Source organism: Gopherus flavomarginatus, chromosome 5 (assembly GCF_025201925.1).
Source record: "Gopherus flavomarginatus isolate rGopFla2 chromosome 5, rGopFla2.mat.asm, whole genome shotgun sequence".
Lineage (NCBI taxonomy): Eukaryota > Metazoa > Chordata > Testudines > Testudinidae > Gopherus > Gopherus flavomarginatus.
Window position 1 is genome coordinate 98,251,373 of NC_066621.1, and position 22,645 is coordinate 98,274,017.

The 22,645-nt window shown below is 44.8% G+C and overlaps 1 protein-coding gene across 9 annotated transcripts in view; it reads left to right on the plus strand.

Moving 5' to 3' along the window:
- Window positions 1–22,645, plus strand: part of EXD1 (exonuclease 3'-5' domain containing 1) — a 47,078-nt gene that overhangs the window by 115 nt on the left and 24,318 nt on the right. The window contains exons 1-5 of one of the 9 annotated variants that reach the window (XM_050954822.1): window positions 11–67; window positions 981–1,217; window positions 2,295–2,363; window positions 7,825–7,882; window positions 20,851–20,981. In XM_050954822.1, the coding sequence (XP_050810779.1) occupies window positions 1,085–1,217; window positions 2,295–2,363; window positions 7,825–7,882; window positions 20,851–20,981 (391 nt within the window). In that variant the 5' untranslated portion in view covers window positions 11–67; window positions 981–1,084. Of the gene's footprint in view, window positions 1–10; window positions 1,218–2,294; window positions 2,364–7,824; window positions 7,883–20,850; window positions 20,982–22,645 lie in introns of those variants that run through there. The other 8 variants (XM_050954819.1, XM_050954821.1, XM_050954818.1 and 5 more) reach the window with 8 other exon arrangements.

The following is a 22,645-nucleotide window of genomic DNA, read 5'->3' on the forward strand; positions in this document are numbered from 1 at the left end:
CTGGGAGTTATAGTCCCGAACACGGCTCTTGTGCCGAGCTAGGCGCAGGGAGTTTGTATGGTCTGAGGTGCCCGCCGCTCTGCCCGCGCTATATAGTAGCGAGTCGCTTCGTTCGCTTAGAGGACTTGGCAGTGGGGAGGGAACTTGGGGAGCTGCTCCTGTGGGGTCCGGGCCCCTGGTGTGATTCCTTGCCCCATGCAGTGACCTTAGTGGTGACCTGTTTATCCCCAGGGCTGTCTCTGGGCTCCCCCTGCCCTGCGGGGCCCAGTGCGAGCCCATCCCCACTGCTCTGCACCTGCGTGCGGGCTGAGGGGCTCCCGACTCGCGCTCTCACTCCTACTGCGTGAGCTGCGACTCGAGGTCACTCCTAAGGGCGGCGTTGAGGTCACAAAAGCAGCCCCAGCGTGGGGCGAGTTAGTGCGCTGCACAATAGGGAGGGAGCACTGGTTGGCAGAGAGGAGGATTTGATCTGGCAAACCATTAGAGGTGTTGGTAAAGGTTGGGAACGGCTGCCAAGCTGGTTGGTCCCTGTATAACTGCTTCTCTGCACTTAATAGTGCACTGTATTTACTTTTTAGTGAATGAGTCTGCTTAATCTTAGTTGTTAACAGTTCCCATGTAGGAAAGAAACTCGTGGTCTGTTCAGCAAAATTTCTGGCATTGTTATACTTTAATAATTTCAATCCTGTAATGTGTAAAGGATCTTCAGATTTTGGCATTTATGCTCCATTTGACAGGGAAGCTTGCAATGCTGGTTTTTAGAGCTAAATGTAATTTATTTTACTACCATTGCCCCATGTATGCAGTTGGTTGACAAATATGGTGCCTGTATGTGTATAGGTATATGAATTATTATATCCTGAGGTGCTTTCCTCCTCAATCTGCAGCTTTATTTTACTGGATGCTGAATGTCACAGCTGGAGAGCATTAAAATGAATCTGGCTCTATCTTTTCATTTTTCTTCTTGGATTATCCTGCAGAGGTCCTAAGAAAAACAAATATTTTAACAGAGGAGTTCCCCTTTTCATTTCCTACTCTGCTGAGAACCAGACTATTTGGGGAGCTAGTTTTGGGATATACCAACATGGATCCAAGCAGCGATTACCAGTTCCTCAATGAGATTCTGGGAAAAGCAGTGAAAATCACCTTGAAATGTGGCGTCTTCCAGGGAATATTGCAGCATGTGGATTCCAGCAGAAGTATCATTCTGAGCAGAGGTTTAACTCTTGTTCTGTACTTGTCACCTAAATTAATATAGTTCTTCAAATGCTGGGGAGGGAGGGAGGAGTTCAGGAAGATGTATTTACATATCCTGAACTGGATAGGATAGGGGCTCACTGGCATGCTATATCATATGTTGGAAGGGTGTGTGGGCTGGAACTTCATATCCCATATTGGAAAGAGAACATTGTTTCCCACACGAGAAAGAATAGATTAATGTGATAGTTATACAATTTTTGATGTGCCAGGACTGAACTGAATGTTTGTTCCATTCCATTCTCTGGTCTTTTCTGGGACTGTTTAGACTAGTAGATGGAGAGCATTGCTTGCCCAAATTCTGAATGTAGTGAACAAATCTGAGAGGCTGTTTATTTTAAAAGATATCTGAGATTTTAAGTGAAATAGAGTCATAATCTACCTTCATGATTTATCATGAACAAGATAAATCTGCATGTAGTCCTTCATTTCGGGAGAATAGGAACAGGAGAGGGTTCTGATGTACTTATGCCTTGCTCAGCAATAATTATGTGTAACTGGAACCTGTGCCACTCAAATTACTCAATAACTGACTTTGACTGATAATTCCAGAATAATTAATCTTCAGCCATTAAGAAACTAAATAGAACTAGGCTGCTCAGTCTTTCATGTAGACTGCACCTACTGCTGATTGTACCAGGCACAGACTAACCTTCCATTGATTTCAGAGGGGCATGGTTGTACTCATGCAATGAAAAACAAGCTGCAGAAGAGTGAACACTCTTACCTAATGTAACATTACAAAGGAAATGGGCCCAACTGTGCTTTCAGCTTTGGGATTGCAAAAGAATAATTGAGTCCAGAATTTGCCTCGTTATGTCCACAAGACATTTGCGTACAACACTCTCATTGTTTTTTGTATCCGTTTTACTCAATACAGTCATTTGAAATTGTTGATTTAGTGCTTTTGCCAGTTGTCATTAGCGAGCACAGTTCTCTGGCCTTATTTGGTGTGTAATCAGTTCTTACCTTGACTTTTATTGCAGAGCTCAATGTTTCTGATTATTTATCTACCTATCTTTTTTTAATTATTTCAGTGAAGAACTTGGAAACAGGCAGAAGCATGGCAGGTGTGAAGATGTTTTTTGCTTATGAAATTGTGAATGGTGAGAACTTTCTTTGTTCTGCAAGGGTGAGGTTCATGGGTATTATTGTTTAGCGCTTTTGTTTTTCTTTTCTAATGATGGGCCCTATTCAGGCCTTCTTATTTGGATAAAAGTCCCATTTTAGTCGTCGAGAGTTTTGGCTAAGTAACTCCTAAGTAAGGAGAGGAAAGATGCCCTAGTGGTAAGGGCCCTAGTCTAGGACTTGGGCAATCTGACTTAAAGTCCCTGCTGTGATGAGCAAGTCACTAACCTATCTGTGCCTCAGTTTCCCCATCTGTAAAATGGGGATAATAGTACCACTTTTCCTCAAAGGGATGTTGTGAGAATAGATGCATTAAACATTGTGATGTGCTCAGATGCTACAGTAATCAGGGAGGGCCATGTAAGTATCTTAGGCTTTGTTTACAGTAGCACTTTTGTCTGCAAAACTTCTGTAGGTGAAAAAAACAAAATTGAAAAAGATTCAGTGAGAAGTCTCTTGTTTAGATTTTCACTTTCCCCTGGAGCGTTTAAGCCAAACACAATAGAATTGTGTTAAAAATGAAAATGACTATAACAAATGAAACCGACTATAATAAAACTTTATAATCCAAGTGTTAAGTAAATAAAAATTGAAAACATTTTAAAGGGACTTATTAAGATATAATAATTTGAACAGTACATGAGAACTCTCTCTCCAATATTTCATTAAACTGTGCATTCTGTAAAACGCATACAAAATAGCTGATGTTTTCCTGTCTTTCAAAGATTTAATAGTAGATGTTATAAAGAGGTCTCTTATTACTATGATTTAAAGGGACACAGTCAACTTAAAAATCATTCTTCTGTCTCAAAATGTACTTAAAATAATAGATAAAACCTAAGATTACTATAGCTGAGAGGTCAGGGGAAAAATATTTCCTGTTCCTCTTTCTCTGCTCCCACACAGCTTATTTACTTCGTGCATATAACAGCACTTAGCATATAATCAATTTTGCTCTTTTCCCTATATAATGAGTCAGTTTCCCCATTTGTTTGTTTTGGGCCTATCACATAGCAATATAGGTGAGAAGAACACTTAAAAAAAAATAGAAACATTTGATTATGCAACGATAAAATCAGCAGGGAAGTAGTATCCAAAACTGCAAAAATTATAAAATGGGGATAGTAGTACTTGATCGTCAATCTCAAAGGGCATTGTTATGATTAGTTAATGTTTATAAAGTTCTTGAACATATAAAGTGCTATATGGTGCTGATTCAAAGCCCGTTACAGTCAATGTAAAGATGGCCATTACTTCATGGATCAGATTCTTCAATTTAAACTACTTTAACGCTTTTTTTTTTAAATGATAATATTTCAAGTTGATGGTCTCCCCTTAAATATTTTTATAAAGTATGCTATGTTACGTTGTTTAGTATACTGTGCCACGTTATACTGATTAATATGCTCTGAAGTACTATCTGAATTAATTAAAACTAGGCAAATTAAATGATCAAAGTACGTTTTGAGATTTATTAGCCTTGTGTTTATGTCTTGTTTCCATGAATTAATGAACTAAGTGAACACCTTGTGGAGAGACTGTGTTGGGGTGATCACTGTTGCCTCTGCTCGTCTACTTCCCCAGATCCAAAAAGACACAGGAGTCAGAGCACTCCATTCTCAGATAGAAGAATTTTTCTGATGAAACAAACTGTCTAAGATAACTTTATTTTGAAGCCACTCCCACAAATAAATAACTCATGTGCAGTATGCTACTCTGAGGCCTTTTTAAAGCTTCATTGGGGATAGCCATTGTGAATTTTTTAGAAATGTCCCTAGTGTAGACCGGCCTATCTGTGTACTGCCGACACTCTCAGTTTTGCATTGGGGGCAAGGAGATGGAAGGCAGCTCTGAGTGATCTATGTACTGTACATCCTTGCCTCCTCCTTTGGTTTATCACATTTACAACAAAATTTAATCTGTAAACTGTGGTGGTGCAATATTGGCCTTATGCAGGGCCATAAACTCCACCAGAGAGGTCCTTTGGGGCCATCTGCCTGTCCCAAGTCAGGATAAAGGAGGAGGGTTGGGCGTGGGGCTAGCAACTCCACCTCGTAAAAAATCAACCTGCTACAGAAACGCCAACAATAGAGACAACAGAGACTTTTACCCTGGAAAAAGAACGGTCTTCAACTCGAAGATGCATGACGCTGGGTGGTAAAAGCTGTGAGGAAGCCACTAAGCCGATTACCCTTCTTGCAACCAGGAGGATTACCATCGGCACATGGAACGTGAGGACCATGTACGAGTCAGGAAAGACGGCGCAGGTTGCAGCAGAGATGAGGAGCAACAACCTGACCCTATTAGGCATTAGCGAGACAAGATGGACGCAAGCAGGACAGAGACGACTGTTGACAGGAGAGCTGTTGTTGTATTCAGGACATGAAGAGAGCGACGCACCCCACACACAGGGAGTAGGCTTCATGTTATCCAAGCAGGCACAGAGCGCACTGATTGGTTGGGAGGCACATGGTCCCAGGATCATCACAGCATCCTTCAGAACTAAAATGAAGAGGATTAAGATGAATGTTGTTCAGTGCTATGCTCCAACTAATGACAGCGAAGAGGAGGATAAAGATTATTTTTACAACAGACTCCAGAAAATGTTAGAGATTCTCCCAGACAAAGACATCATCATCCTTATGGGAGACTTTAATGCCAAAATTGGACCTGACAACACAGGTACGAACAAGTTATGGGGACCCACGCTCTGGGAGAGATGAGTGAGAATGGAGAGAGATTTGTGGATTTGTGTGCACTTAACAACCTGGTCATAGGAGGTAGCATCTTTCCTCACAAGCGGATCCACAGGAGTACCTGGGTATCACCAGCAGGCATGACAGAAAATCAGATCGATCATGTCTGCTTTAGCAAGAAGTTCAGAAGATCCTTGCAGGACGTTAGAGTTAGAAGAGGAGCAGACGCGGCGTCCGACCATCACTTAGCGGTGGCCAGATTGAAGCTGAAGCTGAAAAAGAACTGGATAGACGCGTCAGACAGAAGAGTGAAGTACAACGTCAGCCTTCTGAAGGACTGTAAGACCAAGGAAGATTTTGGACTGACGCTGAAGAATAAGTTTTCAGTATTACAGGATCGGTCTGAGGAAGAGAAAGACAGTGTACTAAACAGATGGCAGAAAGTGAGAGAGACACTTAGGTCGGTATGCCAGGAAGTGCTTGGAATTAAGAAACACCAGCAGAAAGAGTGGATCACAGCAGAGACCTTGATCAAGATAGAAGACAGAAAAAAGAAGAAGGCAGCAGTCAATAACAGCAGGACTAGAGCAGCAAAGGCCAAAGCTCAAAAAGAGAATGCTGAAGCCCATAGAGCAGTGAAGAGGATTATCAGGAAGGACAAGAGAGAGTATGTGGATGAACTGGCAGCAGAAGCGGAGCAGGCAGCATACAGCGGTAATATGAAACAGCTGTATGATACTACCAAGCGACTGTCTGGAAAGTTCAGCAAGCCAGAACGTCCTGTTAAAGACAAGCAGGGAAAGTCTATAACGGGAATAGAACAACAGATGAACAGATGGGCGGAGCACTTTGAGGAACTCCTGAACAGACCAGCACCACCAAATCCACCAGATATCAACCCAGCCAACGAGGACCTCCCAATTAATTGCGATAAACCAACCAGAGATGAGATCAGAAAAGCCATCACCATGATGAAGAATAGGAAGGTGGCTGGACCTGATGACATCCCAGCAGAGGCCCTGAAAGCAGACCTGGATGCTTCAGTGGAAATGCTGTACCCCCTCTTTGAGAAGATATGGGAAGAAGTAGTGATTCCGGTAGACTGGAAAGAGGGATATCTCATCAAAATCCCCAAGAAAGGAGATTTTAGCAACTGTGCCAATTATAGAGGAATCACACTCCTGTCGGTGCCAGGGAAGGTCTTCAACTGAGTCCTCCTAGAGAGAATGAAGGATGCCGTTGATCCACAGCTACGAGATGAACAGGCAGGTTTTCAGCAGAATAGATCATGCACGGACCAGATAGCAACGCTTCGCATCATAGTCGAGCAGTCTATGGAGTGGAACTCCTCGTTGTACATCAACTTTGTTGATTATGAGAAAGCGTTCGATAGCATGGATCGAGAGACCCTCTGGAAGCTCCTTTGGCACTACGGCATCCCAGCAAAGGTGGTCAACCTGATCAAGAACTCATATGACGGTATACACTGTAGAGTGATCCATGGAGGGCAGCTTACTAACAGCTTCCAGGTGCAAACTCGAGTCAGGCAAGGATGCTTGTTGTCACCACTTCTCTTTCTCCTCGTCATCGATTGGATTATGAAGACATCCACTTACAAGCGTAGGAACGGAATCCAGTGGACGTTGTGGACCCAGCTTGATGACCTGGACTTTGCTGACGACCTTGTGCTCCTTTCGCACAGTAAACAGCAGATGCAAGAGAAGACCAACGTAGTGGCAGCCACGTCATCACAGGTTGGCCTCAACATTCACAAGGACAAGACCAAGATCCTTAGGATTAACTCCATCAGCAATGACCCAGTCACACTAAATGGAAGCCCCCTGGAAGAAGTGCAGTCCTTCACTTACCTAGGTAGCATCATCAACCAGCAGAGTGGCACAGACGCAGACATCAAAGTAAGGATTGGTAAGGCAAGAGCAGCCTTCTTACAGCTCAAGAACATCTGGAGCTCCAGAGAGCTGCCTTTGGCAATAAAAATTCGACTGTTCAAATCCAATGTGAAATCAGTCCTACTGTATGGAGCTGAAACCTGGAGGACAACCAAAACAACCATCAGGAAGATCCAGACCTTCATTAATAGCTGCCTCAGAAGGATTCTCCAGATCTGCTGGCCAGACATCATCAGTAACATCCACCTCTTGGAGAGGACCTGTCAACTCCCAGCAGAGGAAGAAATCGGAAGGAGAAGGTGGGGTTGGATAGGACATACACTACGTAAGCAGCCAACTAACATCACCAGACAGGCACTGCGGTGGAACCCCCAAGGCAAGCGGAAAAGAGGTCGTCCAAGAAACACCTGGCAACGCGACCTGCAGGCTGATAGCAAAAAAATGGGCTATACCTGGAACCAGCTAGAGCGAATGGCCCAGGATAGAGGACTCTGGAGATCTGTGGTTGGCGGCCCATACCCCGATTGGGGTGACGGGCATGAGTGAGAGTGAGTGAGTGCAGGGCCATATAGGTTTCAGTAGAGATGCTGTTGGTTCAACTTAAATGCCACTAGTATAAAATATTTCTACCGCATACCAGTGCCTGTGATATCTGATCTGATTACTTTTTACAATGAATGCCCCTTTTCTCACTACACCCTGCCATGACTGTGTTCCACACTGGTCAGTACTAGTTCTGGCTCACATTCAACTTCTTGGGGATTAAATGTAGTTCCTAGTCAAAGAGTTGCTGATATTAGAGCTGTAACAGAAGTTGTTGTTTTTTATTACAGTGGAACTGCTGGAGGAACTGGAACAAAATGCAGCAAAGGGAGCTGCAACTCCCATCAGGTATGTTGGAAGGGACTTTTCTTTCATGACTGGAAAAAGAATGTACCTATTAGAATAGCCAACAAATGGATGGAAAATCTTATGAGTGTAAGATTAAGTAACACCAAGATTGTGTTGAACTGTTCTGAGAGGGAGTGGATAAGGAGATGGCTGGGGTGCTTCGATTACTGAAAAGACTCTTCTAAGATGTTCCTCCTTCCTCCACCAGTGAATAATTTGTTTGGTTTGTTTTATATTGAACTTGTGGTCACCAGGGAATATTTCTCACAAAACCCCCTTCATCCATGGCCAAACAGTTGTACAGGGGAAGCTACATTTCAAACCTTATCAAATGTAGGTGAGTGTGACATCTGGAAGCTGACACAGGTGTGGATTTGTACTTAAAACTCTTTCTTTTCTACTCAGAGTTGCATCTCCAACACAAATTGTGTTAGGTTACTTGGTTTTCAAGTATTTCCCAAGGTCATATTTGAAACTATTTAATTTCCCTCATAAGGGAAATGAGGATTGACCAGCTTTTGCTAACCACTCCCTTAAACTGGAGTTTGAAAGGCAAATACCACCCTGTTTAGCAGCAATCTTTTACATATATAAAAAGTCTAACTTAATCGTTTAACAAAATTTATTCATCAATCCTTTAAATAGAAGCTTTTTGATAAATGACCCTTTGTCTTTAGGGGCTTCTCTTCTCACTTGTACTGCTTTAATTATACTGGTGTAGAAACCGATATTGTTCAAGAGGTATAGCTCCCTAGTGTGGATGCAGTTATGATGGTGTAACAGCGCTTATAGCGATATAGCTTATAAACACTATAGATTGTACTAATGTAAGTGTTTTGGTATAAAAGCATACTCCTAACCAAGATAGTTAAATCGTCCATAAAACTATGTAGATCAATCCTAAGCTAGGTGCTTCAGTATTCCTTGAAAATACGGGTAAGATCTGATGAGAAACAGTCAAATGGAAAAGAATCCCATTCAATTACATCATGTAATAGCAGACAGCTAAAAAGTGACAAGTTTTTAAAGTGCTTTTATACAAATGCCAGAAGTCTAAATAATAAGATGGGTGAACTAAAGTGCTTTGTATTAAATGAGGATATTGATATAATAGGCATCACATCAACTTGGTGGAATGAGAATAATCAATTGGACATAGTAATACCAGAGTACAAAATATATTGGAAGGACAGAGCAGGTCGTGCTGGTGGGGGAGTGGCATTCTATGTGAAAGAAAGCATAGAATCTAATGATGTACAAATCTTAAATGAACCAAACTGTACCATAGCCTCTATGGATAGTAATTCCATGCTTTAATAATAAAAATATAGCAGTAGGGATATAGTACTGACAACTTGACCATGATGGTGATAGTGACTGTGAAATGCTCAGGGAGATTAGAGAGGCTATAAAAATAAAAAAACTCAACTATCCCCATATTGACTGGGTACATGTCACCTCAGGATGGGATGCAGAGATAAAGTTTCCTAACACCTTAAATGACTGTTTCTTGGAGCAGCTAGTCCTGGAACCCACAAGAGGAGAGGAAATTCTTGATTTAGTCCTAAGTGCAGCACAGGATCTGATCCAAGAGGTAAATATAGCTGGACTGTTTGGTAATAGTGACCATAATATAATAAAATTTAACATCCCCGTGGTGAGGAAAACACCACAGCAGCCCAACACTGTAGCATTTAATTTCAGAAAGGGAGACTACACAAAAATAAGAAAGTTAGTTAAACAGAAATTAAAAGGTGTGGTGCCAAAAGTGACATCCCTGCAAGCTGCATGGAAACGTTTTAAAGACACCATAATACACATGCAACTTAAATGAAAAAACACAGTAAGCGAATGAAAAAAGTGCCACTGTGGCTATACAACGAAGTAAAAGAAGCAGAGAGAGACAAAAAAAGGCATCCCTTAAAAAGTGCAAGTTAAATCCTAGTGAGGAAAATAGAAAGGAGCATAAACTCTGACAAATGAAGTGAAAAATACAATTAGGAAGGCCAAAATAAAATTTGAAGTGCAGTTAGCGAAACACTCAAAAAGTAATAGCAAAAAAAATTTAAGTACATCAGAAGCAGGAAGCCTGCTAAACAATCAAAGGGGCCGCTGGATGATCAGGATGCTAAAGGAGCACTCAAGGACAATAAGGCCACTGCGGGGAAACTAAATGAATTCTTTGCATCAGTCTTCACGGCTGAGGATGTGAGGGAGATTCCAAAACCTGAGCCATTCTTTTTAGGTGACAAATCTGAGGAACTGTAGCAGATTGAGGTCATTAGAGGAGATTTGGAACAAATTAATAAACTAAACAGTAAAAAGTCACTAGGACCAGATGGTATTCACCCAAGAGTTCTGAAGGAACCCAAATGTGAAATTGCAGAACTACTAACTGTAGTTTCAGTGACAGACCTGCAGGTGGCAATTTTGCAACAGAAAAGCTTCAAAAACAGACTCCAAGGAGAAACTGCTGAGCTGGAATTGATATGCAAACTAGACAGCAGGGCCGGCTCCAGGCCCCAGCATGCCAAGCACGCGCTTGGGGCGGCACGCTGCGGGGGGTGCTCTGCCACTTGCCGGGAGGGCAGCAGGCGGCTCCGGTGGACCTCCCGCAGGTGTGCCTGTGGTGGGTCCACTGGTCCCACAGCTCTGGTGGAGCAGCCGCAGGCAAGCCTGCGGGAGGTCCACCGGAGCTGTGGGACCAGCGAGCGGTAGAGTGCACCCCGTGGCGTGCCGCCGTGCTTGGGGCGGGAAATGGCTAGAGCCGGCCCTGCTAGATAGTCACCTTAGGTTTGAATAGGGACTGGGAATGGCTGAGCCACTACAAACATTGACTCTATCTCCCCTTGTAGGTATTCTCACACTTTTTATCAAACTGTCTGTACTGGGCTATCTTGATTATCACTTCAGAAGTTTTTTTTCCTTACTTAATTGGCCTCTCAGAGTTGGTAAGACAACTCCCACCTTTTCATGCTCTCTGTATGTGTATATATAGCTCCTCAATATATGTTCCATTCCATGCATCCGAAGAAGTGGGCTGTAGCCCACAAAAGCTTATGCTCAAATAAATTTGTTAGTCTCTAAGGTGCCACAAGTACTCCTGTTCTTTTAACTGTAGTTTGTAACCTATCATTTAAATCGGCTTCTATATCAAATGACTGGAGGATAGCTAATGTGACACCAATTTTTAAAAAGGGCTCCGGAGGTGATCCTGGCAATTACATGCCAGGCAACCTGGTTGAAACTATAGTAAAGAACAAAATTGTCAAAAACATAGATAAACATAATTTGTTGGGGAAAGAGTTTTTTGTAAAGAGAAATCATGCCTCACCAATCTAATAGAATTCTTTGAAGGGGTCAACAAGCATGTGGACAAGGGGGATCCAGTGGATATAGCGTACTTAGATTTTCAGAAAGCCTTTGACAAGGTCCCTCACCATAGGCTCCTCAGCAAAGTAAGCTGTCACGGGATAAGAAGGAAGGTTGGATCGGTAACTTGTTAAAAGATAGGAAACAAAGGGTAGGAATAAATGGTCAGTTTTCAGAATGGAGAGAAGTAAATGGTGGTGTCCCCTTGGAGTCTGTACTGGGACCAGTCCTATTCAACCTATTCATAAATGATCAGGAGAAAGGGGTGAACAGTGAGGTGGCTAAATTTGCGGATGATACAAAACTATTCAAGATAGTTAAGTCCCAAGCAGACTGAAGGGCTATGAAAGGATCTCACAAAATTGGGTCTGGCCAACAAGATGGTAGATGAAATTCAGTGTTGATAAATGCAAAGTAATGCACATTGGAAAACATAATTCCAACTATCCATATAAAATGAGGTCTAAATTATCTGTTACCACTCAAGGAAGAGATCTTGGAGTCATTGTGGATAGTTCTCTGAAAACATCCACTCAATGTGCAGTGGCAGTCAAAAAAAGTGAACAGAATGTTGGAAATTATTAAGAAAGGGATAGATAATACCAAAAATATCATATTGCCTCTATATAAATCCACATCTTGAATACTGTGTGCAGATGTGGTCGCCCCATCTCAGAAAAGATATATTGGAATTGGAAAAGGTTCAGAAAAGGGCAACAAAAATGATTAGGGTATCGAACGCCTTCCATATGAGGCAAGATTAATAAGACTGGGACTTTTCAGCTTGAAAAAGAGTTGACTAAGGAGAGATATAATTGAGGTCTGTAAAATTATGACTGGTGTGGAGAAAGTAAATAAGGAAGTGTTATTTACTTCTTCTCATAACACAAGAACTAGGAGTCATCAAATGAAATGAATAGGCAGCAGGTTTAAAACAAACAAAAGGAGTATTTTTTTCACACAATGCACAGTGAGTCTGTGGAACTCTTTGCCAGAGGGTGTTGTGAAGGCCAAGACTATAACAAGGTTCAAAATAGAACTAGATAAGTTCATGGAGGATAGGTCCATCAATGGCTATTAGCCAGGATGGGCCGGGATGGTGTCCCTAGCCTCCGTTTGTCAGAAGCTAGGAATGGGTGACAGGGGATGTGATTACCTGTTCTTCTTTGAGTGCTGTCCCTGTAGGTGCTCCACTCTAGGTGCCGGTGCATCCTGGCGCTGTTGATCGGAGATTTTCGGTAGCAGTGCCTGGTTGGGACGCACGCAGTCAGTTGATATCTCCCGTCTCGTTGGAATCTTCCTAAGTGCGTGCGCCCCACACCCTCCTCAGTTCCTTCTCAACCATCCTCGTCTGAAGATGGGACTTGGGGCAGTGCTGCCTTTTCTTCCCTGGTCTCTATAGAAAACAGTAACAAAGAACATAGAAATAATTATTACTTAATCCCAGTTGTTTCCCTTCCTTTAGTATAGTTACATAATTAGTTTCTTAAGGTATGTCTACACTACGGGATTATTCCGATTTTACATAAACCAGTTTTGTAAAACAGATTGTATAAAGTCAAGTGCATGCGGCCACACTAAGTACATTAATTCGGTGGTGTGCATCCATGTACCAAGGCTAGCGTCGATTTCCGGAGCGTGGCACTGTGGGTAGCTATCCCGTAGCTATCCCATAGTTCTCGCAGTCTCCCCCGCCCATTGGAATTCTGGGTTGAGATCCCAATGCATGATGGTGCAAAAATAGTGTCGCGGGTGATTCTGGGTAAATGTCGTCACTCATTCCTTCCTCCATGAAAGTAATGGCAGACAATCATTTTGCGCCCTTTTTCCTTGGATTTCCCTGGCAGACGCCATAGCATGGCAACCATGGAGTCCGTTTTGCCTTTTGTCACTGTCACCGTATGTGTACTGGATGCCGCTGACAGAGGTGGTACTGCAGCAGTACACAGCAGCATTCATTTGCCTTCGCAAGATAGCAGAGACGGTTATCAGTTGTTCTGTACCGTCTGCCATGCCATTGTAAATTGGCAATGAGATGATGGTTATCAGTCATTCTGTACTATCTGGTGCTGTCATGGGTGCTCTGGCTGAGGTCGGCTGAGGGCGCAAAGACAAAAATGGGAATGACCCCCCGGGTCATTCCCTCCTTTATGGTTTATCTAAAAATAGAGTCAGTCCTGCCTAGAATATGGGGCAAGTGTGCTAGAGAACCAGTGTACCAGAGAGCACAGCTGCTCCATTTCTGCGGGATCTGACACGATGAGCTGCATGCCATTCTAGGGGGTGCCCCCGCAACAACCCCACCTGTTGCTTCCTTGCTCCCTCAACCCTCCTGGGCTACCATTGCAATGTCTCCCCCTATTTGTGTGATGAAGTAATAAAGAATGCAGGAATAAGAAACACTGACTTGTTAGTGAGATAAAATGAGGGGGAGGCAGCCTCCAGTTGCTATGATAGTCCAGGCAGGACATTAAACGGTGCGGGGGAGAGGAGCCCAGCATCCCGCTACTATGATAGTCCAGGCAGTACAGAATCTTTTCTTTAGACATGAAAGGAGGGGGCTGATGGAGCTCAGCCTCCAGTTGCTATGATGAAGACGGTTACCAGCCGTTCTGTACCATCTACTGGGAATGACTGGGAGTCATTCCTATTTTTACCCAGCCGCCCCCGGCCAACCTCACCTGAGGCCAGCCAGGAGCACTCACAGCCTGCTGCTGCTGCTGATGGATAGCAGTCACATTGTACCGTCTGCCACCGCGGAGGGGAGGAGAGAGGGTGCTGCTGTTCATTGCTCCAGCACCATGTCTACCAGCAGCATGCAGTAGACATAGGGTGACATATAAAAAAGTCAAGAAACGATTTTTTTTCCCTTTTCTTTCACGGAGGGGGGGTAAATTGACGAGCTATACCCTGAACCACCCCGGACAATGTGTTTGACCCTATAGGCATATGGAGCTCAGCTAATAATGCAAATGCTTTTCGGAGACTGTGGGGACTGTGGGATAGCTGGAGTCCTCAGTACTCCCTCCCTCCCTCCATGAGCGTCCATTTGATTCTTTGGCTTTCCGTTACGCTTGTCGCGCAGCACTATGCTGAGTCCCTGCTGTGGCCTATGTCTGGAGATTTTTTCAAATGCTTTGGCATTTCGTCTTCTGTAATGGAGCTCTGATAGAACAGATTTGCCTCCCCATACAGCGATCAGATCCAGTATCTCCCATACGGTCCACGCTGGAGCTCTTTTTGGATTTGGGACTGCATCGCCACCCATGCTGATCAGAGCTCCACGCTGAGCAAACAGGAAATGAAATTCAAAAGTTCGCGGGACTTTTCCTGTCTACCTGGCCAGTGCATCTGAGTTCAGATTGCTGTCCAGAGCGGTCACAATGGTACACTGTGGGATATTGCCTGGAGGCCAATACCGTCGATTTGCTGCCACACTAACCCTAATCCTATATGGTAATACCGATTTTCAGCGCTACTCCTCTCATCGGGGAGGAGTACAGAAACCGGTTTAGAGAGCCCTTTATATAGATATAAAGGGCCTCGTTGTGTGGACGGGTGCAGCGTTAAATCAGTTTAACGCTGCTAAAATCGGTATAAATGCATAGTGTAGACCAGGCCTCAGTTTAAAAAAAAAAAAAAAAAATCTCTCAGGCTTGTCTCCTGTTGAGACACTCTCCCCGGCCATTTCTAATTCATATTGCCAGGAGCTTCAGGATTCAAAAGGTGCATTTCCTGTCATGACTCCATGCCATGGACAGATGGGCACTCACATTGTGTGAAGTGCCTTGGGGACACCCACATCTCCGCGAAGTGCCTCCATTGCGCGAGCCTCAAGTCAAGAGCTCGTCGCGACAGGGACCTGTGGCTCAAAATGCTGATGGAAAAATCCTTACAGCTGCTTTCGGAGACGGGAAAAGTTAAACCCGCTCCTACATGCTCCCCAACCAGATCTGAACCAGTGTGGAGCATTGCTTCACCCTCCCTGGAGTGAAGGCAAGAAGCAGAATAGTCTCACAGGAGAGGCTTTAACAAGGGTAGGGGGTCTCCTGCGTGATCCCTACGCTCTCTGGTGACAGCGCCAAAGGTAGGTGCCTCAGCTTTTTCTAATGCCTCAGCCGCGGCTCCTACAGAGCACAGAGGCAGGGACCCGACCTCCCGTGCCGGGAAGGTCCTTGTTGCCCCGGTCCCCTCAGCACTGAAAACGGCCGCGGTGCGGACAGCGTGCTCCTCCTCGGCACCGAAAACTGCTGCAGTGCTGACAGCATGCCCCTCGGCGCCGAGAAGAACGTCGGCACCGAGCCTATCTTCCACCAGGGCACCAGCAGCAGACCCCCTGCAGGGCACCTCCAAGCAGTCTGCAGCACTATGTCACTTTGACTTTCTCTTGCTAATGAGCTAGAGCAGAGAGCAGGCTCAGCTCAGCCCAGGGAGGAGGAGCAACCATTTCTCACTCAATGTGACCTTTCAGTGTCACCTGAGCCTCACTCTCCGCTCCTAGATACACAGGGCTCATTTTTTTTAACTGCCACTCTCTCCACCTGAACTGGCTTTCACTGACGGTGACCTTGAGATGCAGCAGCAAGCGGAGTTCTCCCCTCCTGCTTCTCCTCCACAGGCACCTCTGCCACCTCAGGTTGTGGCTCAAGGTCACCAGCCTCAGTTTCCCTACTTCGCCCCCCCCGTGTGTGACACCTGGGTTCTCCTACCCTATGCCTTGGCCTCAGTGGTACCCTTGGCAACATCCTCCTACCACTCCTCCTTCTGTGCCTCAATCTCCTGCTCTGTCCACTTCTAGGGTGCCTGAGCCTCCTCCTGAGTATGCAAGTTATGCACCATATCCTGACTCACCGACCCCTAACTCTCCATTAGCCCTGGACAGAGCCCTCCTCCCTCCACCTCCACAAGCCGTGGACGACTGTAAACAATTTCAAGAACTTTTCAGGAGGGTGGCACTCAGTCAAGATATCCCCTTAGAAGAAGTTCAGAAGACGCAACACAGACTCCTCAGAATCCTTCAACCGTCTGCACCCTCAAAAATCATGCTCCCTATAAATGAAGCACTCCTGGAGCCAGCTGACACACTCTGGCAATCCCCAGCTTCTTTAGTACCAACTTGCAAAAAGGCCGAACATAAATACTATGTCCCTGCTAAGGATGCTGACTTCCTATTTTCTCATCCACCACCGAACTCTCTTGTCATGGATGCAGTTGCACAGAGGAAGAAACAGTCACAATATCGACCCACCCTGCAAGAGAAGGACCTTAGATGCCTCGACGTCTTGGGCTGCAAGGTTTATATGTCCTCCACACTACAATTCAGAATTGCAAACTATTCTGCTCTCCTCGCCAGTTATGACTTTGATAATTGCAATAAACTTTTTGAATTTGCCTCCTACATTCCAGAGGATAGGAGAGCAGACTTCAAATCAATCCTGACTGAGGGCCAACTAATTTCCAGAATGGCCCGACAGGCATCTCTAGACATGGCGGATACAGCAGCCCGTACAACTGCAACTGCTGTGGTTATGTGCAGATCCTCATGGCTCTCTGCATCTGGCATCCCGAAAGAACTGCAGACCAAAGTGGAGGATCTCCCCTTTGATAAGGACAAACTTTTCTCCAAAAAAACTGATGAACTCCTTCACACCATGAAAGATTCTAGAGCGACACTGCGCACCCTGAGCATTCACCCATCTCTTCCCAGGAGACAACGATACCAACCCTACCAAAGACCCCGCAAACAACAGTACTATTGTCCTCAACCCAAACCATGCAACATAACTAGGAATCGTACTAGACCCCCCAAGCGCAGACAAAATCGAAATCAAGCCACCACCTTCTGTCCATCGGGCAATAAACAACAGTTTTGAAACGTTGGTCAAGGGTCTGCATGACCACCCCTTGATTCCACCGCTTACTTGCCCATTTGGCCACCGCCTCCAGAATTTCCAACATGCCTGGCAGCAGATTACACAGGACCGCTGGGTCCTCAAATTAGTTCAGTCCGGTTACTCCATCCCTTTTATATCCTATCCTCCTACCCTTCCCCATCCTTCTTCAGGGACCCTTCTCATGACCACTTACTTCACACAGAAGTGGCGCATCTTCTGTAACTAGGTGCAGTGGAACCTGTGCCGACACAACATCAAGGGACAGGTTTCTACTCCCATTACTTTCTAACTCAGAAAAAGACCGGAGGATGGAGGCCTATACTAGATCTATGCCGACTGAACAAATTTGTGAGGACAGAAAGATTCAAGATGATCAAACTGGGCACAATAATACCTGCACTGGATCAAGGGACTGGTTCACAGCCCTTAATCTACAGGATGCTTACTTTCCTATTATCAATTCATCCGGCTCACAGACGCTTCCTACGATTCACAATCGGTCACGACCATTTTCAGTACAGAGTTCTTCCTTTCGGACTCTCCACAGCACCAAGAGTTTTTTCCAAGACTCTAGCCGTGGTCATGGCTCACCTCCACAAACACGGGGTCATGCTGTTGCCCTACCTGGATGATTGTCTTGTCAAGGGCAACTCCTTCGGTGAGACACTTCAGGCTACCCGTTTGGCCATCTCCCTCTTTCACAGCCTAGGCCTCCAAATAAACATCCAAAAATCCACCCTGACACCTACACAACAGATCAAGTTCATCGGAGCTTATCTCGACTCAATTCAGAGCAGGGCCTCGCTCCCATATCACAGATTCCTCGCTATCACGCAGCTCAGATGCACGCTCTCTATTCGTCCTAGGACACAGGCAAGAATCTGTCTACAGCTCCTTGGTCACATGGCAGCCACCACCTTTGTGGTTCAGCACGCCAGGCTACACATGAGATGTCTCCAGGGCTGGCTCAATTCCAGTTTCAAACCCAACAGACACACCTTAGGGATGCTGCTAACTCCTCCTCCCAATGTTATAGCTTCCATACATTGGTGGACAAGTCCAAAAAACCTCTGCATGGGGGTTTCCTTCCAGCAATGATCCCCAATGCTCATGCTCGCCACAGACGCTTCCCTAATAGGCCAGTGGTCCGCATCAGAGACGCACCTACACATAAATCTCTTAGAGCTCAGAGCAGTGAGGCGAGCGTGCCTTCACTTTCTTCCCTTCATAAAGAACAAATCTCTTTGGGTCTTAACAGACAACACAGCATGTATGTACTACATAAACAGACAAGGGGGAGCCCGATCACATTCCCTTTGGATGGAAGTCATTTGACTATGGAATTGGTGCATACAACATCGAATACAAATCATTGCTCCCTACCTACCAGCCACAACACTACTGCCGACGCACTCAGCAGGCACTTCTCAACAGAACATGAATGGGAACTGCACCCCGCAGTACTCCAAAAGCTCTTCTCCCTGTGGGGCCACCCCTTCAATAGATCTCTTTGCCACAACCCAGAATCGAAAATGTCCCCTGTTTCGCTCCAGAGAGGTACTCAAGATTGCATCCCTAGGGGATGCATTCCTCGTCCCATGGAACAACTCCCTCCTATACGCCTTCCCACCAATTCCTCTATTATACAGGGTTCTTCAGAAGATTGCAGACGACAAGGCCCGGGTCATCCTTATTGCCCCGGCTTGGCCAAGACAGACATGGTATCCCTACCTACTCCGCATGTCCTCCCATCACCCATGGGCTCTCCCCAACAGGCCAGACCTCCTTTCCCAGGACAACGGACGGGTTCTTCACCCCCAGCTCCAAAAGCTCCACCTCACAACCCTGGTTCCTTCATGGTTCCAAATCCATGAACTAGTCCATTCTGAGCAAGTCCAATATGTCCTCCTGCACAGTAGGAAAGACTCCACTCGTAAAACCTGCCTGCAGAAGTGGAAGCGTTTCGCCCTCTGGTACTCACGTAATCACTTAACCCCCAATAAAGTGACCCTCCGTAACATTCTAGACTACCTCCTGAAACTAAAACAGGACAGACTTTCGCTCAGCTCCATCAAAGTGCACCTGGCGGCGCTTACCACCTTCCATGACCTATTAGACAGATAGTTATTCACTCTTTACCCACCCTACCATAAAACGCTTTCTCACGGGCCTACAAAATCTCTACCCTGAAATTTACCCAACAGCGCCTGCATGGAATCTTAACCTTGTTCTTCATGCTCTCTTGAAACCTCCATTTGAGCCCTTGGCTACCTCCTCTCATCTCCATGTGGCCATAAAGGTGGCTTTCCTAGTTGCCATAACATCGGCAAGGAGAGTTGGTGAAATGAGCGCCCTGATGGCCCACCCTCCCTACACAATCTTCTCCAAAGACAAAGTCACTTTGAGACCACATCCTAAATTTCTTCTTAAGGTGGTATCGACCTTCCACCTCAACCAACCTATATACTTAGCTACTTTCTATCCCAAATCTCACAAAACTCTTCAAGAGGCAACCCTGCATACTCTTGACATCAGGCGAGCAATCACCTTTTATTTAGACAGGACTAAACCATTTTGTAAGTCCCCACGACTTTTTGTTTCCATTACCGAAAGATCGAAAGGTACGGTTATCTCTAAACAACGTTTATCCAAGTGGATCTCTGACTGCATCAGATCCTGTTACCGTGCGCAAAATCTTCAACCGCCTGAAGGCATTAGAATTTATTCCTCTCAAGCCATGTCGACATCCTTTGCCTTCCTACACAATGTTCCCATTCCTGACATCTGCAAAGCAACTGCATGGTCATCTGAACACACATTTGCAAAACACTATGCTCTCACGCAAGACACCACGGCAGACACCATAGTAGGCCTTACAGTACTATCTACAGTACTCACTGCCGCATCTCCAAAGTCCCACCAACCATAGTGGGTACTGCTACACATTCACCTAGAGTGGAGCACCCACAGGGACAGCACTTGAAGAAGAAGAGAAAGTTACTCACCTTGCAGTAACTGAGGTTCTTCGAGATGTGTGTCCCTATGAGTGCTCCACTCCCTACCCTCCTCCCCTCTACTTTGGAGTACTAGTATGATTCTCCACGGTAGAGAAGGAACTGAGGAGAGTGTGGGGCACACGCACTCAGGAAGATTCCAACGAGACTAGAGATACCAACTGAGTGTGTGCGTCCCAACCAGGCACTGCTACCGAAAATCTCCCATCAACAGCGCTGGGACACACCGTCACCTAGAGTGGAGCACCCACAGGGACACACATCTCGAAGAACCTCAGTTACTGCAAGGTGAGTAACTTTCTCTTCTGTTCATTCCATAGGTGCCAACTTCTCCTGGTGCCAGTGGGTGGCCCCCCCCATCCCAGCCCTGCCCCAACTCCACCTCTGCTCCACCCCCATTTCAACCCTTCCCCAAAGTCCCCACCCCAACTCTGCCCGCCCACTGCCCGTATTGGCCAAATCCCGGGCCTGCCTCTTCCCCACCTTCTCCCCTCAGTGCTCCGTATTCTCGCTCCTCCCTCCCACAGCTTGTTACGACATGTGGGGCAGCTCACCACATGTCTGTATGTATGATACTGGATGAAAGTCAAACAATGCCTTACAACATATTATCATGTTTATGTTGTATGTCCCAATGCGTGTTCACTACAGCACTGTATGTGATATCTTACACTGTTTTTTTGTGCAGGGACAATCTAGTTACCAGAGGAACTGATATGGACAGGGGAGAACCAGCAGATCACAGCCCACAGAGTTCTTCTCGTATTTCCCCAGAGAGCCAGGTCACCATCCTGAGTAACTTAAAATATACCCTGGCAGGTAACTGTGATATTAGGAATGCAAGTTCAGTATTTCTGCAAGCCAAACACTTAGTATGTGGCACAAGCTCCTTTCCCACGTTCTATATCCTTTTCACGCTCTATATGCAAATTGGACCAAAATAACTAAATAGGTTTTTTTTAATTCTCACCTTTAGTTATTTCAGGGCAAATCTGTGTGTGGTCTCTCATATTTTGGAATAAGAGTGACTGTCTCTTAAGTCAAATTGAAATTAGGCACTCTTGTTCCAAAATATGGCAGTCCACACACAGACTTGCCCTGAAATAACTAACGGTGTGAATTAACTATGTGTTTGGCCCCCTCCATCTTTCTATTTCCGTTTATTTAGTTATTTCGGTTCCGTTTTGTGTGTAGACAAGCCCTTATTCACGAAGCAGCTTGAAACCTTAAACAGAAGTGCAAGTTTACATCAGAATGGTACAAGCTCCTTGGCTTGTCATAAACGGAAAACAAGAAGATGGCACTGGAGCTGCTATTAAAATAGTCTCCAATTTGTCCTGGCTAATAAGGAGGAAAAAGTTCTCTCCGTAATAATGCATTTTAGTACTTGTGCCTTCAAGAGGCACTTTGAATGAACTTCATTAAATGGGCTTCAATTATCTCATAGATCAGTTAACACTAAAGCCTAATGATGCCAATTTAAATGTCAGCTTTGCTGACTATTTCACTGTTGATTGTTTCAGCATCAACATTCAGCCATTCTGGGACTGTGGCCCTATAGTCTCTTCCTCCTTACCTTTTGAACTCAAGTGGTTCACAACACCTTTTCTTCCCACATTCAACTGCAGGCTCATAAGGAGCAATATTAAAATATACAATATATATTATATAAAAGGAAATCTTAGTTGTCACATTATACATTTTTCATAACACTTTTACTATGGATTTCTCCCAGCTGTAAAATGACTCTTTCACAAAGCAGCACAACTACTCTTGCACAGAAGTCAAAGTATTTCATGCAATAAGCAATACATCTTGTGTGTGTGTGTGTTAATCTGATGTTTCATTTATTTTGTGGTATCAACTAAAAACTTAAGCCTGGAAGATCACTGTGATTCAAACTCCTTGAATCTTAAAACAGAGAGGAAAATTCACCGTTCCCCCTCCTTCTCTCTCCCCCTCCCAGACTCTCCCTGAGAGAGAAAGTAATCCTAACACAGAGAGAGAAAATTAACCTTTCTCTCCCCCTTCTCTCCTTTCTCCCCCCCAATTCTCTGGTGGATCCAGACCCAGTCCCCTGGGTTCTCACCAGAATAAAAAAACAATCCGGTTCTTAAACAAGAAAAGCTTTTAATTAAAGAAAGAAAAAACAGTAAAAATTATCTTTGTAAATTTAAGATGGAATACGTTACAGGGTCTTTCAGCTATAAACACTGGGAATACCCTCCCAGCCTAAGTATTCAAGTACAAATTAAAATCCTTCCAGTCAAATACACATTTGAACTCCTTCCAGCCAAATACACATTTGCAAATAAAGAAAACAAACATAAGCCTAGCTCGCCTTATCTACCTAATACTTACTGTTCTGAACTTAAAATAGGCACCTACCTATTTTTTTTTAAACATTTGAAGATTACTTTTAAAACTCGTTAGTGGTTTCTGTTTCACATTGAGATCAAAATTCTGGAGGCTGGAGTTGCTGC